The 18,052-nt window shown below is 37.3% G+C and overlaps 1 protein-coding gene across 1 annotated transcript in view; it reads left to right on the forward strand.

Moving 5' to 3' along the window:
- RECK (reversion inducing cysteine rich protein with kazal motifs) overlaps positions 1 to 18,052 on the forward strand; it is a 56,911-nt gene that overhangs the window by 30,067 nt on the left and 8,792 nt on the right. The window contains exons 8-17 of the mRNA XM_071553451.1: positions 103 to 300; positions 701 to 968; positions 2,428 to 2,607; positions 3,552 to 3,764; positions 4,484 to 4,620; positions 6,816 to 6,956; positions 8,895 to 9,083; positions 14,233 to 14,355; positions 14,840 to 15,011; positions 17,056 to 17,248. Coding sequence (XP_071409552.1) covers positions 103 to 300; positions 701 to 968; positions 2,428 to 2,607; positions 3,552 to 3,764; positions 4,484 to 4,620; positions 6,816 to 6,956; positions 8,895 to 9,083; positions 14,233 to 14,355; positions 14,840 to 15,011; positions 17,056 to 17,248 — 1,814 coding nt within the window. The remainder of the gene's footprint in view (positions 1 to 102; positions 301 to 700; positions 969 to 2,427; positions 2,608 to 3,551; positions 3,765 to 4,483; positions 4,621 to 6,815; positions 6,957 to 8,894; positions 9,084 to 14,232; positions 14,356 to 14,839; positions 15,012 to 17,055; positions 17,249 to 18,052) is intronic.

An 18,052-nucleotide genomic window follows, 5' to 3' on the forward strand; every position in this document is an offset into this window, starting at 1 on the left:
TTTCCGCACAGTAATACCTTGAGCATCATTGTGTGTTGTAAAACATGCTCACTCCTGGGTGCAGGAACCCACACATTTTCTGTTGTTTGTTTGCTTCCCCAGTGGGGTCGGTGTGTTGCAGTTACGCAGGTCACCACACAAACTGCCGGGAATATTGTCAAGCAATTTTTCGGACAGACTCTTCTCCTGGTCCTTCACAAATTAAAGCAGTTGAAAATTACTGTGCATCTATTAGCCCTCAGCTTATACACTGTGTGAACAACTATACACAGTCATATCCAATGCGAAATCCTACAGATAGTAAGTACAAAAATTCCTTCTTTACTGAAACGTGTAAAAGATACTAAAAATGTTTGAGGACTGTATGTGCATTTTATCTAAAAATGTGTTATTATACAAGACTACTTTATAAAATGTATTAATCTATTTCTGTATTGTAACTGTAATTGTATGAATTTATATAATGATAACTTTTGGATTTAGGTACATTTTTTATTTTTTTAATTAATTTTTCAGTTATACACATTGGTTTTGGGTGTTTTTTTCCAGAGTTGGTTCTGTATGCATTTAAGAGAAGCAATGTTTGAGATTCTTTGGGAGGGGAAGAAGACTCCCTACAGCAGTTTTTTTCTGAGGGCTGTTACACCATGCATCTTGAGTGTTGTATACTTAGTCATTAACTGTTTTAATTCTTTAACAGGTTTGTATTGCTGTGATAGAGCAGAAGACTATGCGTGTCAGACTGCTTGTAAAAGAATTCTAATGTCAATGAAAACAGAGCTTGAAATTGTTGATGGACTTATAGAAGGCTGTAAAACAATGCCTCTCCCTCAGGACCCACTTTGGCAATGTTTTCTTGAGAGTTCAAGATCTGTTCACCCAGGAGTCACTGTGCACCCTCCACCTTCAACAGGCCTCGATGGAGCTAAGCTCCATTGCTGTTCCAAAGCAAACTCTTCCACATGTAGGTCAGTGTCTCTCTACCCTCATTTCCAATTGTGAAAGTCCTTCGGAATTTGCCTCATTTCAGGCCCTTGCCTGAATCTTGTTATGAATGTCAAAAAGAAATTTCTATAATTCTTATCAAAAATACAGGTTTAGGTAATATCTATTCTGTCCAATACTTTGTATCTCAAAACATACTGTTCTATAAGAAGACTCAACCTTTTCTCACATTTCCCACTGGCTTACTACAGCAGACACAGTAAATTAACAAAACCAATACTATACTTGTGACTGTAATAGCCACTATTGCAGCCTCTGGTCAAGAGGTCTTAACCAGATGCTTAAGAGAGCCAAGGGGTCAGTGAGCTGCACTGACTCTGAAGTGCCTGTTTGCTTCATGTTAAAACCTTAGCAGTGTTCCTTACTAGCTGCTACTCTGATTTTTGTCAGTGAAAAATGCCTTAGATGATTTAGTAAATAAAAAAGGGAATTAACTATTCCAAAATCTAAAAAAACCCAAAGGTTTTCAGGAAATACAAACTGCTTGCAAAAAACTGCTATTGAAGTGTTTTCAGTTTGGAGTGATTTTCTGCCCACTCTAAAAATGGTTGATGATTGCATTTTAAATGCATCAATATGTCTAAAGTTGAAAACTTTGATTTTTGAGCTGTTGCTTCCTTTGATATAAAAGTTTCCAGTAACAAAACAACAGATCCTGAATTTAGCAGGATCTTTAATGAGTTCAGTAGTAGAGCCCTGGAGCTGTTGTCTTAGAATGTTGTAGCACAGGCTGTTGATACAATATCTTTTAGTTGCTGGGTCTGACAATGAGTTCTAAAAATGGATCCTTCAAGTTTTCAATATGCAGGAGATCTAAAGCACAGTGAAGTTCCATACATTCAGTTGGGATGGGAACAATTGCAGTTTGTAGGATATTGCTGTGAACAAAGTGAGTTGGGTGTTGCTGACATCAGGAAACAACTCAAACAAGAGCAACAAACAGTATCCCTGTTTCAAACATCAGGGTGAAAGAAGGAATGTAGTTTGCTTGACAGTCATTTTTGTAGGAGGAGAAAGTGTGATTTGAAGCCGAAGAATGGGATTAGAAGTTGCTCATTATTATGTCAGCCTAGATTTACTACAAGTAGAATTAACTGGGGTAGTTCTCACCTCAAAGTTTTAAGTTTGGGTTTCCAGCTATTAAAGTTTTATTGGATGTTGCGGCTTTATATTCCCACGTTTTTCAGTCCTACTAGCTTAAAGATTTTCTAACATTCTTATGCAAAATGGAAACTTGGAAAACATGAAGTGGGGTTATTTGCTTTGAGCACAACATTTGGATAGCCTTGCAGACTTTCTGGGCTCTAACACAATCTACTATGGTAAGTGTAGGCTGTTGGGACCAGCAGTGTTGGGCTCTGCTGTATCTGAGTGGCTGCAGTCCTTTTCATTTCATTTTCTTCATCTCTGTGTTTTTTTCAGAGAGCTCTGCACTAAACTTTATAGCACGAGCTGGGGCAATTCACAGAGCTGGCAAGAATTTGATCGCTTCTGTGAGTATAATGCAGTTGAAGTTTCCATGTTGACCTGTTTAGCAGATGTACGAGAACCTTGTCAGCTGGGCTGTAGAAATCTTACTTACTGCACTAATTTTAATAACAGGTAGGAGAGAGACACTGAATATTTTATAAAGGAATTCCTGTGCTTTGATTTAAAAAATAAATGTTTTTCAGACTTATTTAAGATTGTATATAGCTGTCTTTCTGCAAATATGTTTTTAGTTAATTTAAAAATAGTTTTTTCTAGAATGAACATTTAGAAATGCATTTAACGACAGATATAACAAAACTTACAAGAATAAAAGCTAACCCATGAACTTGTAAAATGTCACTATTTATTAGGAGCATATTCCTCTGTCTTTCTGTGAACACAAGTAAGCCATGATTACTGAAATGTTGTGTATTATAAATAAGGTGAAGTGTTTGATAAATTTACATGCTACTCATTCTCAAAATTTCTTCTCTTGGGGAGATTTCTGTAGGTTTATACTCTATAGGACAAAATGCATGATTTAAAAGTGGTGTCTGAATTAGTAATTGCAAGGTTACAAATTAAATAGCTGGAGTTTTTAAAAAAATTAAATTTTGTTAGTTATTAGAGGTCATGGACTTTTTTTTTAATAATATGCAGGGATGTGAGTGTTATATAAGCAGTAGAATCACAAGCCTGAGTAAATATAAATGATAAATCAGCTTGCATTAGTGATTCACCAGGAAACATTCACATAGATATTTGGGGTGTCTGGGATATTTGCTCTTCAGTCAACTTCATGTAAGAAACATTTAAGTGATAATTGATCTAAGAGAAGGGAGTTTCAGCCTTGAGTCCTAAAGATCTTGTTTTTCTTAAAGACACATTTCAAATTAATTCTGATCTTGCTTAACTATGGAAGGGATTAATTTCTTGTATGTCATAAAAAGAAGCCATATCAAGGTTTAGAACTCATATGGTGAAAGGTAAAATGTGCAGCAGGGGGGAGGTTTGTGGGCTTTTTTGGTTAGTTTTTTTAGTATATATGCCATATCTTTCCTTCCTTTTTTTTTAAGGCCCACAGAACTTTTTAGGAGCTGCAATACTCAGTCAGACCAGGGAGCCATGAATGATATGAAGCTATGGGAAAAAGGGAGTATTAAGATGCCATTTATAAATATTCCTGTGCTTGATATTAAAAAATGCCAACCAGAAATGTGGAAGGCAATTGCCTGCTCCCTGCAGATTAAACCTTGCCACAGCAAATCTAGAGGAAGTATTATCTGCAAGTAAGTACTGTGGGGGATAAAAACTAGTTCAGAGGTTCTACAAAGGATTTGAATGAGAACTAAAAAGCTGCTCTAGAACTGTTTGATCTCTATTAGGAAAACATGGCAAGGCAAACATGGAAGGAATATGAAGTTGCATAATTGCCACTGCTTGAATCTATATCACTGTAAATGGAAGATGCTTGCCTGTTAATGAGAGGGATGTATATGCCTTCATTGTAAAGTGGGTTTATTGTTTGTGGGGGTTTTGGCTCTCTGTGGTGGCTGAAACCTTTCCTCTTTTTTGGTTTTGGGAACTACTGGTGATTTTCAGCTGACAGAAAGGTCTGGAAAAGAAAAGTTTAATTTTAAAAAAAATATATTTTGAAAGTAGGGTGGAAAAGAGAGCAATTAATTGTACAGGTAGTGAGGAAGAGTTTAACTCATATTAGACATTAGTAAATTAAGGAAATTATTAGTCTTGGAAGATACATGCCTATGATGCCATAGAAAATAAAGATCACTAAGTCCAAAGAAGTGTAAGAAGTAGTTTCTGACTTTCTGTCACAAATTTGTTCCTTCCCACTATGTAAGATGTAGCATATATATAAACACTCTGTTGTGAGGCAGAAGGGGAAAGTTGTGGATTCAGATAAACTGTAGAAAGAAATCGTTTTCATACAAGACCTTTTTTCTTCAAGTAGTGTTGATGAAAATTCTATTTCTTTATTTATCTGAAGATCAGATTGTGTGGAAATACTGAAGAAATGTGGAGATCATAGTAAATTCCCTAAAGGTCACTCAGCGGAGACTATTTGTGAGCTCTTATCTCCAACAGATGACTTGGAGAACTGTATACCATTGGATACTTACCTGAGTGAGTATCAACATCCCCATGCAGCAAAATTAGAAACCAAGATACTTCGAATGCTTATCAATGCTTTCACTAATTTTCATGATTTCTTTTAAAGAAAATTGTATTAAATTTGAGACATTTTATTTAGTGTATTAGAGAAAATTGGAATTTTCAAGTTGCCATATCTCATGACATTTATTCCTTCTTGTACTGGGTGTATGTGGCAAGGTTGTTTTGGAAGCAGTGGAGGCTGCAGGGGCTGTATGGGAAGATGTCAGGGACTGCACTGGGCCCACCACAGGCCAAAGCTGAGCCAGTTAGCCAAGTTTGTGGTGTCTCTTTGAAAAATTCTTTTTAGAAGTGCAAAACGTGCCCGACAGTTGGAGGAGAAGGGAACAGGCAGAGTGGAAAACAACAGAGGTTAGCACCAAGGTCAGAGGAGCAGGAGAACAGGAGGTGCTTCATGGCAGAGTACATATCCATAGGGCAGCCCTGGAGAACCTCAGACCCCAGGTATTCCCTGGAGGAAGCTGCAGCCCATGGACAGCCCATTCTGGAGCAGAATTAAAACGTGAGAAGGAAGGAGCAGCAGAGAGAAACTGCTGTGTGCTGACCACAGTCACTGCCATTCCTCCTGCTTCCCAGTCCCTGCTGCATCACTTGGGGCAGGGGCAGAGAAATCTAAGTAAGGGACTGATGGTGAGCCTGGGAAAGGGAGGAAGAAAGAAGTTGCTTCAATGTTTGTTGGAATTTTCCCCCATTGTCTGAGTATGTAGTTAGACATTTATTTTAATTAGTGATACATTTAGTTAATTTTTCCCAAGTCAAATTTTACCTGCAGTGGTAACTCTCAGGCAATCTCCCTGTCTCTGGGAGGCCATGAGCTTTTCTGTTCCTGTCCTACCTATTTTCTATACCCATCCCCTTTGGAGTGAAGGGCTGGGTGAGAGTTTGGCTGTTAACCAAGGCTAACACACCACACTTGTCTTTTGGGGATTTAATATATTCAGTACAAGCACAATAATATGTATTTTCTAATAAGCTGGCTTGTTTAACTGCAATGATTTTTAGCTACTTGAAAATAGACTAGTTATAATCTTCCTTTAAGAAAACCCTGTTCTCCAAGAAGTATCTTACATGTGAAGAAAAGGACTATTATAATGAAACTGCTGGCACTGCTTCTTTACAGGCTTGGGAAGATTGATTTCAGATGAATGTCACTTAAACAACAACATGATTTAAAACACATCTTCTTGATACACAAAATACACCTACCCAAGGGATAAGCTCTGTTCTTTAGCTGTACAATTAGAATAACCAAAAAGCCAAATTAACCTTTGGGGCAACTGAACATGAGTTTAGTAGGTATATGTAAGAATTAAGGGTTTGTGATTCTGTTTTCTTCCAGCATGTCTTCCCACTCAGTGTGGAACACAATTCTATTAATAAAATTTCATTTTGGTTCTAGGCTTCATGTAAATGCATATTTTCACAATTTTTCCAAAAGTGCTCTACCTTACTACTACTTCCTGTTGCATATTTATCTCTGTAGGATTCAGACCTTTTTTAGCTTTATAGGATTTGTCTGGTTTGGACCTTCATCCAAATTAAATTTGGTTTTTCTTTCTCAGAATCACAGAAACACTGAAAAAGTAACATTTTGATTAGTAAAGGCTGCAACTGAAAGCATGCCTCAGTAAATAAATTGTTCCCAGAGAGACAAAGCTTTGGGTTGTTCTTTCCATTTAGCTTCTGCTTTCCCGTGTTGTTTTCCCTTTAATCTTGTAACAGAAAAAGATTACTAGTGACTTAAAGGGAAAAGAGAAACAAGCATTTATCAATGATAGCAAACTTGGTTAAACATCAGGTGTACTGGAAACCTCTAATTTCTTAATTGCTGACTATGAGACTGCCACTCCTTGTCAGGCTGTATTTTTCATACAGAGAAAATTACTGGGGACACAAGAGATAGGAAATACATTTTGCATGTGAAGAATCATCTGGGTCATTGTTCTTAGAACTGAGGACTGAGCCACTGGAATAAGTTAACTACCTTGTCATGTCAAGCTCCTACAAGTATAATTAAAAAAAAAGTAAAAAAGAGTTCACAGAATTGTCAAAAATATGATTTCACTGGATGTAAGAAATGCCATGCCTTACTGGAGGAAAATAAGCCTCATTTAAATCAATACAGATGCTGTATATTCTGTTTTCAGGCCCAAGTTCTTTAGGTAATATTGTAGAAGATGTTACACATCCATGTAATCCAAATCCCTGTGCAGCTAATCAGTTGTGTGAAGTAAACAGAAAAGGATGTCAACCTGGAGAACTGTGTCTTCCATATCGGTGTGTGCCAGGTAAGAGATTTGACCCTCTATTTACCTGAATTTTGCTGTTAAATGTGAGTTATTGAAATTCTGTTGAAGGTTTTCGAGTGAATTGCTGTGCCTTGGTTTAACCCCAGTCAGCACCAAAGTATCGAGCAGCTGTTTGGCTTTCCCTGGGCCAGGGGAGGAGGATCAGGAAAAAGGTGAAACCCCTGATTTGAGAGAATAACAGTTTAATAATTGAAGCTAATAATAATAATTGTGATGATGAAAATGGAGATAACAAAAAGAGAGAAATAAAGCCCAAGGGAAACAAGAGATGCACAGTCCCACTGCTCACCTCCCACTGATCAACACCTGGCCCATCCCCAACAGCAATTGGCCTCTCCTGGACAACCAAAGACATCTGGAGATGCAGCAGCACAGCCAACTGCATTTCTGCTTCTGCTTCATTTGCTGATGCTTCAAGCAATGCAGTTGCACCTCACCAGAAAGGATTCATGGTCATTTGGGAGCTACTTTTTTAGAACACTGGTGTTGTCTAACTTCTGCTCCATGTGTAAATGTGAGCTGACTGGGGAGAGAACCCTGTGCAGAATGAGTTTCAGCTCCCTAACTCTGAAATGGCAGGCTTGGATGTTGTTCATAACAAGGGTCATATCTACAAAAGGAAGTGTGAAACTCTGATGTTCAACTTCAGCAGCCCCCTTCATTGTTCCACCTTAAACACCAGCAGTACTTGCCACAATTTTTCCCCATCCTTTAAAGCAAAAGGTGTCATTCAGTGATGTGAGGGGACACCTGTGGTTCCTGAAGCAGAAAGTTTGTAATTGGTGACCACTTGAATGCTGGTATTGAGAGAGACTGAGTGAGTGAGAACGACGCTGATTTTTAAACTGAATAGCGTGCAGCCTCCTTCCTAAAGGAAGTGATAGAGAACATTGCCAACACAGTCTCATGTCAGTTCTCTGAGCCTCTTGAGTTCCAGCAGTTCTGTGGCTGATCAGCAGTTCCTCCAGTGGTTTTTAATTACAGAGGAAAGCTGCTTCACTCATACATCTGCTATACTTCTGCTCTTAAAAGTGAGGACAGACTTCAGCTCATTCTTTGTGAGAATTCTTTGTGAGCCCAGGGACATTGTTTTTTATGTTTCTATGACCCTTACAAAATAATTTTGTTCTCCTGAAAAACAGCATTATTAATATAGAGGTTGTATTGTCTTCACTTGCTGCAAAAGTCATTCAAAGTCATCTGAAAACAAGCTCACACAGAGCTATTGAAGAGTATTTGTTTCTTCTAAAGGTTGGACACTGGCTTTTATGTTTGAATTCAGTCTTTTAATTAGTTGAAAGTTTTAGGGGATTTGTTGCAGTTCATCACTTAGAGTTATTTTAATCTACTATTTATTATTTTTCTTTGCAATTTTAAAACCATTTTTCTTTTTCATTTTTTCTATTTTAAATCCGTTTCTTCTCTTTTTTTCTCCCTATCTCCCCTCTTTACATCTACTTGTAAGTCCTTCAGTGTTCACTTAAGTGGTACAAGTAGGGAAGGAAGGCACAATAAACTATGTGTGAGAGGGGAAATGACTGGGCTTTGCTTGTGAGACCCTTTAATTCAGATTCTGTGCTGGAGAGAGTGAAGTATATGTGATATTTGTCATATGACATGTGTTTCATACTAGTACAGAACTGTGGAAAGAAGTCTGAAATACTTTCAAACTGTTGGAATAACAAGTCTGTTTCTCTAAAGTAACATTTTTACAGGTACTTTGGAAAGTTGTCTCAAGCAGGTGTGTTCTTCTGCTACTTGTTACCTCTGTGAAATGAGTATTGTTTAAAGGGCAAGAGCAAGGCTGCTTTAGGAATACCTTGTTTTTCCATAAGACACAGAGTAGAAGTTAGTTTTGGTAGTGGCACTTGCCAGATTGTTTACTAAATATGAACTAAAATTTGTCCTTGTACACAGGCTGCAAACTGGGAGAAGCCTCTGATTTCATTGTCCGTCAAGGTACACTTATCCAGGTGCCATCCTCGGCTGGTGATGTTGGTTGTTATAAGATTTGTACCTGTGGGCACAGTGGATTGCTGGAAAACTGCATGGAAATGCGTTGTGTTGACCTCCAAAAATCATGCATTGTTGGAGGACAAAGAAAAAGTGAGTATTAGAGCAGTAATATATACAGCAGCCACTCCTTAAGTTATGAATTTTTAGCTGTGTAAGAAGACACACAGGATCTGAATGAGAGTTTATCAGAAAAAAAATTGTTTGCTTCCCTGTATATAATACTTGGTTAATTCCTGCCTGTGCTGTGGGACTATGTAGGAACATATTCCATTGTTGAAATCAAAACTGAACAGTGTCTCTGGCAACTAAGCAAAGTCCTGTGTGAACAGTGTTCTCAATACACTGTTCCCTTTTAACACAGGGTGGTTTCTTTACTGTCTCCAAATGGTCTGGGGGGCTTGGGTTTTGTTTTGGGGTTGTTGGGCTTTTTTTCCTTCCATGTATTTTAAATACATGTTAAAAAAACCATCAGAAACTTTTATCGTGCCTCTGGCAAGAAGTTCTACATGGTAATATATGTGCCTAAAAATCTTCCCTTTTTTGGTGGCATTTGCAAGGAATTTCTTTTAATTTGAGCCTGGATAATTTCATCTGGTTCCTCCCAGTCCATGAAATTCATCCAAGTTTTTGAGTTGGAAAAGCTGTTGTTGTTACCTATTTGCTCTTCTTTTAGGCCTCTGTCATAGTCCTCTCAGCTTTCAGGTTCTTTCTCCAAGCCAATTCCTGTTGTGTTTAATTATACTTTATATGAAAGCTGCTGTATCCTTTTGATCATATATATTACCCTACTGTGTACCTTTTTCTAGTTCTTACATTTTCTTTTTTAAAGAGCTCTTACATGTCTTTTGGATATTGAAGTGTTCATCAACCTGATTTTCTCTTGTCCACATGTTTATTGACTCCATCAGATAATCCTAAAATATTTGGTTCATGATTGCACAAAAGCAGATTCCTTCCCCAGTGTGTCATACTTAGCTATGTGTCCAGTGATGCAAACTTGTATATACCACTTGCAAAGTTAAGTTTACCTATCTTTATTATCCATGGAAGCCTTTTTAAAAAAAGCATGTTTTAGCTACTTGCATTGGTATCCAAACTCTGGGGAAGTTTAAAGCAAGAGGGTTATATAAGCTTGTTTGTATTAGCAGGTATCTGTATCACAGATGAATTTATCTGAAATTTTGGTGAATACATTCTGGGTTTGCAGAGTTGTTAGCATTTGTCTGTCCGAGAGCTGTTCCTGAGGCAGATTCTCCAACACATTGGCTGTGAAGAATATACTGAGGTTAGACTTATAACTTTCTCTGCAGGGAATAGTGGTGCCAGAACATGTTTTACTTTGTTGTAGTTGTTGCCTTATCTTCTGAGTGGTTCTGTTGTGTGTGGATCAGGTGTTTACTATGTGGTCCTCCAGTGGCATCTGAATGCAAAAGCTCTCCAGGTTTGTGTTTCCACTGCAGTAGCTGAAACACAGACCTCTTATCCTACTGACTGATTCACCCAGCTTAAGGTTTGTTAGTGCTCATGCACATGTTCAGAGTGGGAAGCACACAGATTAAATGGGTAAAAATAGGATTGGATAAAAATACAGGATAGATTGTGGTGATCAAGTGCAGGGTTCACTGAGAGGGGCAAACTGTCCAGCTACCTGTCTACACTCAGCCATTCCCTTCTTTCCCTTTTTCCTCTGCTTTCCCACACATCTTCCTGTTTGATTAATCTTAATTCCTCCATTTCCTTATCTTTTGTCCTTCCACTGAAAATAATAAATTTTGCACATTCTTAAAATTCTCTTCCCTTGGCATCACACACAAATCTGATACCCCTTCAGGCAATAATGGTTTCATTCACGTGGCGTTCTGGAGAGGGGGTTTCTTCTACGGAGTGACGTAGAAGAAACGGGAGGTTTCACACCGAGGACATTGGTTTAAAAAAAGTGTTTAAAACACTGTTCTACTGATGTGTACAAGCCTGTTAGAAATACATCCCTGTCATAAACAGTCCTCTGCACTTGGATTTCTTTGAAACCTTTATGGCCTGTACCAGGCAGCCTATACCTTTCAGAAGAAAAAAATTAACTGCTTTTTTGTAATTAATTTAATGTTAAACAAGAATTATAGTTTAACATATTAACATATGCCAGAAAGTTAACATGTAAGCAAATACATTATGATGATAAAGGTATATTGAACACTGTGGTTCTTTAAAGTCTTCCTCAGCATGGTGGCTTTAGACCTCCTGCTGATTTCACAGACTCACAGACTATTCTGAGTTGGAAGGGACCCACAAGGATCATCAAGTCCAACTCTTAAGTCAATGGCCCACACAGGGGATTGAACCCATGACCTTGGCATTATTACAACCAAGTTTTAACCAACTGAGCTAATCCTCCTCCTGTAAGTTGAACAGCCTTTTATTTTAGCAATAAAAGCATGCTAACTATCTTTACTGTGGTTTAAGTTATTAACTTTCAAGATAACTGTACCCTTACTGTTTAGAGATTAAATTGGCACAGGTAGCCAAGGATGAATTGGGTTCTACCTAAACTGACAGTCAAAAGAGTTAAGAGATGTGACAATTGATGCTTCTTAAAAGACTATATTGATTAATTTTCAGATTTATTCTTTACTTGAGAGCTTTAAATGTGTATTTTTTCATGCAAGCTAGCACTGTAATCTTTGAAAAAGAAAACAAAAAGCTTCTGCCACAATAGGGGGAATCTTAAAAAATATCTTGAATATAAAATGGAGTCTGTGCTGAGCTGGACCTGTATGAAGTTGATGTCTTCGAATCAGTCAGCAAAAGATTTTCTGCTAGTGAACAGTTACATATTTCAGCACTGGACATTGTTTAGCATTTCAGCACTGGACATTGGCTGTCTGTAAATCAGCCCTTTTAAAGTACTGTCAGCCTGACATTTAAACATAACTAAATCAAGTTGAAGATACTTCATGAGTCAAAAAAAAATGAATTACTTTTTTTACCATGTGATAGGAGTTATTTTCACATTAAGTAAAACTTTAGAGGGAAGGTACATTTGTCACAAACATAATTTTTGGATTGTGAACTAAACCCTAAATCATGAAAGAGTAGGTAATTGGGATATTTCTTTCTCATAAAAGGTACCAAGCAGAGCTAAATAATCAATTCTACAATTATTTTCATCACACAAGAAAATTGCCTGTGATATTCCATGGAATGGAACGGGGGCTTCTTTGATTCTGGGGGCTTTTTGTTGTTCATCCAAAGAAGATAGAAGTCAGCCAAACATACTTAAAACTTGTTTTTTATGGCAAAATTGGTGCTGTTTGTTCATGGAAACAGAACACTGAAAACATCTTAAACAATATATTTGATGGGCAGTTATAGAAAGCCTCTGGTAAATGTAGATACTTTTAAAATAGTATTGTTAGCAAATATAGTCTTTATATGGTGGCTGTAACCTTTTATGGACCATTCTGCCCAAAGAAACTTGCCATTTCTCAGATTATTGGTGAAAATAATCACAAAAATATGTGAAACTGTATTTGTATTTTATGTTTGCACAATGTAGAGCTCTCACTTGTTCTGGTAAGTGTAACACCAATATGTGTAGCTGGTAGGTATTCAGTAAGTGCTGTCCATTTGAAACACAAACCACAAACTACCACAAAGCCAAAGCCAGACAGCTGCTTCTCTTTTGCCACAGTGACTCATTAATTGTGGTGATTAAGGCAAAATTATAGATTTCAAATTCATTAGATGATGTATTGAAAACAAAGAATTAAAAGTTTATGGTCACCATATGAACTTCTGGGGGTGACTATATTTAAATGGTTTTTATTGGTAAGAAGGCAGGGTTTAGTCATAAAATATGAACTTTGTTTTTTAAAACTGTTCTCTACAAAGCAAACAACACTGGAACTTTGACTGATGCCGAGGGGTTTTGTGTTGTGAATTGACTCCAGGTAATGAAATGGCTACTGATGATGAGAACAGATTGCTGTGTGTACTCTTTGATAGTGAAAGCCAATAATCTTGCAAAGTTTTCAAGTGGATCCTTAGTCAGTTACTTTGAAGAATCACCTAAGAGATCCAGTGTTTGACATTAGTCAAACCTTGGAAACGTTTCTTCTTCCTTGCTGGCTAATACCTTCATCCTTGAGCAGCACTGTGCTTTAAACAGAGCTCTTTGTGCTGCAGAGGCTTTCTCTCCCATACCCTTTTTCTGTCCTGCTTTGTCTAGGAGCATCTCTTATGAATTGGTCTAATGCTGAGGATTTTCCTTGTGCCCCTGTAATATTTTACAAACACTCTTAATCTCAGCCATTTGAAAAGAGATTAGAGGGAACTGCCTTATTTTGTAAGGCACAGTTACTGTTACATTTTCCTGAAGAACTGTGTATTTGTTGGTAGTCTTTGATAACCAGGTTGGTTGTGGATAGTTCAGCTGTCATCAACATGAATTGATTTTACCTAAAACATACATCACAGTGAAGGGCAGCCATATGGAGAGTTCAGAAAACCAAACTGGAACTGCTAAATTGGAAAAAAATCCACAAGTTTGCGGTTGGATTCTTAGATTCAGGTGTGAAAAAATTACTGACTTACAAAATGCTTTCCAGTCTAATGAAGGCTGGAATGAAGCATGGGCACTTTTATCTCTTGAAAAATGTACACACAGAGGAGATAAATGAGCACTACAGAGGAGTTGTGCTTTGTGTGAGACTATGGCTAGAAGTTTAGCGGTCTCGTATAAATTTAATTTAGGAGAAGAATGTATCTTTACAAAAACTTTACCTTTAAAAAGCCATTTGAAAGAGATCACAGACTATTCTGAGTTGGAAGGGACCCACAAGGATCATCGAGTCCAACTCTTAAGTCAATGGCCCACACAGGGGATTGAACCCATGACCTTGGCATTATACAACCAAGTTTTAACCAACTGAGCTAATGCCATGGAGCTTGCTAGCCAGAATTTATCATTCTTAAAAAAGTACCCAAATCCCAACTTAAACAGGCTTTGAAAGGACAAAGTACTTGCTTCTCTGGTAAACTGATTAATCACAACTACATGTGAACAAACTTTTCCTTAAAGCAAAACTTGAAACCTTAAAAAAAAAATAGACATTTTGGTGGGAAAATAAATTGAATAAGTGGAAAAACAGAAACAATCATGAAAATGCAATATCGATGGAGTAATAAGAACATGTAGTCTTCTGGTATGTTTTCATTAATTGTATGTATTTATGTCTTTAAGGCCATGGAACATCCTTTAATATAGATTGCAATGTCTGTTCATGCTTTGCTGGAAACTTGATTTGTTCAACCCGTCAGTGTCTAACTGAGCACAGTTCAGAGGATGAACGTCGGAAGTTTACAGGTAACTTTCTAAACCATGAAAACTGTAAGCTTAATATATTTAAAGCAAGGATTATCAGCTAAATTCTTTGTACAGTATTAATGGAAAACACCCAATCATTTGTTATTAATATGTTTTTTTAACGATTTGTTTCTCTCATGTCCAACCCACGCTGCAGAAAAAGCATATACCTTAAAAAAATCAATACTGAAAAATAAAACCTCAAGTAACATGTAAAAATAAGAAGAGACAGGCTATTGCCACTGGGTTAAGAGATAAGGAGTTTGGGGGGGAATAAAATGGAGCAAGCTGAGTGGAATCAGCAAGGAGACAGGGCACAAACTTCACTTACTACTACCTGGAAGTGCCTGTGTGCCTCCAGCATTGCTAAAGGACAGGAGGGAGGAAGGGGCTGGAAGGCAAAGATACCTGAATGATCCCTTGTTTATTTTCTGTCACAGCAAATGAGTGCTCCAAGTTTCTGTTCTGTGTGTTGCTTTTCCAGGTTTGCCATGTAACTGTGTGGAGCAGTTTGTGCCAGTGTGTGGCCAGAACGGGCGCACGTACCCCAGCGCGTGCATTGCTCGTTGTGTTGGGCTCCAGGACAATCAGTTTGAGTTTGGATCATGTATTTCCAAGGATCCTTGTAACCCTAACCCTTGTAATAAAAATCAAAGGTAAAAGCAGAATATGTTCTTAAGCTTTTCATTGGCATCTTCTACTCATAAAGCAGATTTATGTTTTTTCTGAATGTGTTGTATATTATAGTAGCATTCTATTTTTGGGATACTCCAGTAAAAATAACTGTTTGAAGTAGCTACTTTTTATTTCTCATAGTTAGCAATATTGGACTGTAATAACTGCCAGTTCTTGGTTCCATCTATGTAGTGCTATATCAGTTAAATTCATTTTGCAGATCTCAGTTTTAGCAATAAAAGAGACTTGATGTATACTCTCAAAAGTGGGAGAATCAGATTTGGTTGAAATGGCAATAAGTGCCATTTTACTACTTTGTTTCACACGTTCTTTTAGTAGTTTACAAATAAGACCCACATCTGAATTCCAGACTTGGAGTGAGTCTTGCTTATTCAGTCAATTATCTGTGCTTTTTATCTCTAAAATAAGAAAACACCAATCACCCTTTTTTTTTTCTTAGACTGATATCTTGTGAAAACTGTCTGAACAATCTTTGTTTTTTCAATGTCAGAAAAAGCAAAATCTGCATATACAAGTATCCTAAAACAAAAATATGCTTTGTACCAGTGTCAGGCAAAAAGCAAATCTGACCTTTCTTACAGAGATCAAAGGCTGTGGCTCATAACATTGGTCTCTGTCTTCAATTTTCTCAGTGTTGTGCAATGCTGCAATCTCCTTTGAATTTGTGCATTTTTGTGTTTTGAAAGAAAGCCATCATAAAAAGTTGTGTAATACTGTGCTTTCATGAAAGCTGATTGTAGCAATTTTTTCCCCTTTTTTTTGCACTTAAAATGCCTTGATGCAGAAAAGTACTGAGGAAACACTGTAGTTTTGTAGCTGTAATAGCCATTATGGCATTCAAAACTGGAATTTCAAAGCTGCATTTTGTATAAATGCTCTTTATATCTGAAATTTGGAGAGTACAGAGAGGTTTTGTTTTTCCAGTTTTGCAAAAAGTTCTTAGAACTTCAGTTTGCAGTTTCAGTAAAGAACTGTATGCAATACATTTTCTGGGTCAGTTTGATAATGTAGCATAAACTAGACATGCTCATCTTGAAATGCCCCTCATGCACTTCATTATTATCTATTTAAGATCTTATATTCCACTTGTAAAGTGTTTAAATCTCAGAATTTCTGAGTCTTCCCTAATGTAAAAGTCACATGTAATGGACAGGATCAGCAGCACTCTGGGAGAATAAGGACAAACTGTACATAAACAAGTGGCAGCAGCATTGCTGTCCCATATAGAGGAGGAGGTTGTTTAAAAAAGCCCTTAGACCTTTCATCAGTCTGCTCATCAGACTTTATTGGCTGGCATTTCTCTAGCAGAGGGATGTATTGCAGGGCCTGTGACAAATCTGTTGCAGATAAGACCATGGAAGGTGCATATTTAATACAAAAGGGAAAGAATTTCTGCTGCTTATCAGTCTTCAGAGGAATGATGTGCCAGAGAAGTGTTGATACTGCCCTTTCCCATTGTTTGCAGTCATCCCCAAGACTGGGCATGGTACAGCATTCTAAACCTGCAAAGCTAGCATCCTGTTAGATATTTGTCATTGAAACCATATAATCTTCTTGTAGATTTTGTTTCCACTCCTTTCTCAGGGAAGAGTGAGACTAGACCTCTGCAACAGAATCTTTTCCCCTTGCACTATTTTCATGTTTTCTCTAGTTTTTCTTAAGTATTCCTTTACAAAATGAAGCATGGGAGTAGGTAAGAAGTTTATCTAAGCCTTTTTTGAGGATCCATTGAAAAATACTTGGTAAAAGACAAAAATGTTGGTGGAAACTGTAGTTGTGTTCACATACATTGACTAAACATGTGAAATCGTTCCACGTTTGTGATTAGGCTGAAATTGGTTATTCAGAATGTTTTATCACTTGTATTTCCTGCTGCTCTGCTGAACCACACTTAGCTCTAAAGCAGTAGAGAAGATTTCACTGAAAATACTTTTCCTGAAGGTTTTGAGACTTAAAAAAAGTAAATCCTATGGCATGATATGAAATTATTAATACTTTCTGCAGGTGCATACCAAAGAAACAAGTTTGCTTGACCAGCTTTGAGAAGTTTGAATGCAGCCAGCATGAATGTGTGCCAAGGCAGTTAAATTGTGACCAGACACGGGATCCTGTTTGTGACACAGACAATGTGGAATACAGTAATTTGTGTACTCTGTATCAAAAAGGAAAAAGTTTAGCATACCGAGGACCATGCCAGGTAGGAAGTGGTTCTAACAATGAATATCAAATCTTCTTTGCCCTTTTATGTTCAACTTCGCAATTTTTTTTCAATATTGGGTTCACGTTTTTTGCAGTATTCTGTTTGTTTTTAGAGGTTATAAAATGTTTTAATAGCAAGTAACCATTTAAAAATTTAATTGTAACTGGTATAAAAATACTCTCACAAACTTAGATTCAGAATTTTGTCAAGTGTTTCTCTAGTTAACAATTGTCTCAAAACCAATCAAAAGCTTTACTTATGTTTTCTTGGGGGTAATACTCTGTTATTTGTACTAAGTGTTCCTACATCTTTTGCTATTAAAGCTAGCACTGAGGTACGTTGTATTATTTAGTGCAGTTCCTAGTGTTAATTTTTACCAGTTTGAACTTGTCTTAAATATGTATTAACGCCCAGGCATAGAAAGTCTTTGTCTTTTTGTGTGATTGTGCTCCAGGTTTACCAAGTTCACTGTTTCAGGAACTGTTTACAGAACAGGCAGTCTGTAATACTTTTTTAGTTCGTCTGGATTGGTCTTCATATTAATCCTTGAGAAGGATTAGGTTTAGTTTTTCCATGCCACTGCTCCCTACAGAGGTGGTAGACAAGCTCTTTGTGTCGCTTTACAGAAGTCAGGAGCTGCTCTGTTCCAAGGCACTGCTTTACCATTGATAGTCTGTTCATCTGCGGGTTTTTCTCAAATTATGAAGATTTATTTGAGACCTTCTCTTGGCCTCAACAGATGCATATTCTTAGAAGTACAGAACATTTTTTTTCTGGGGTTTTCTGTATTACAAATGCTAT

Source organism: Pithys albifrons, chromosome 4 (genome assembly GCF_047495875.1).
Source record: "Pithys albifrons albifrons isolate INPA30051 chromosome 4, PitAlb_v1, whole genome shotgun sequence".
NCBI lineage: Eukaryota > Metazoa > Chordata > Aves > Passeriformes > Thamnophilidae > Pithys > Pithys albifrons.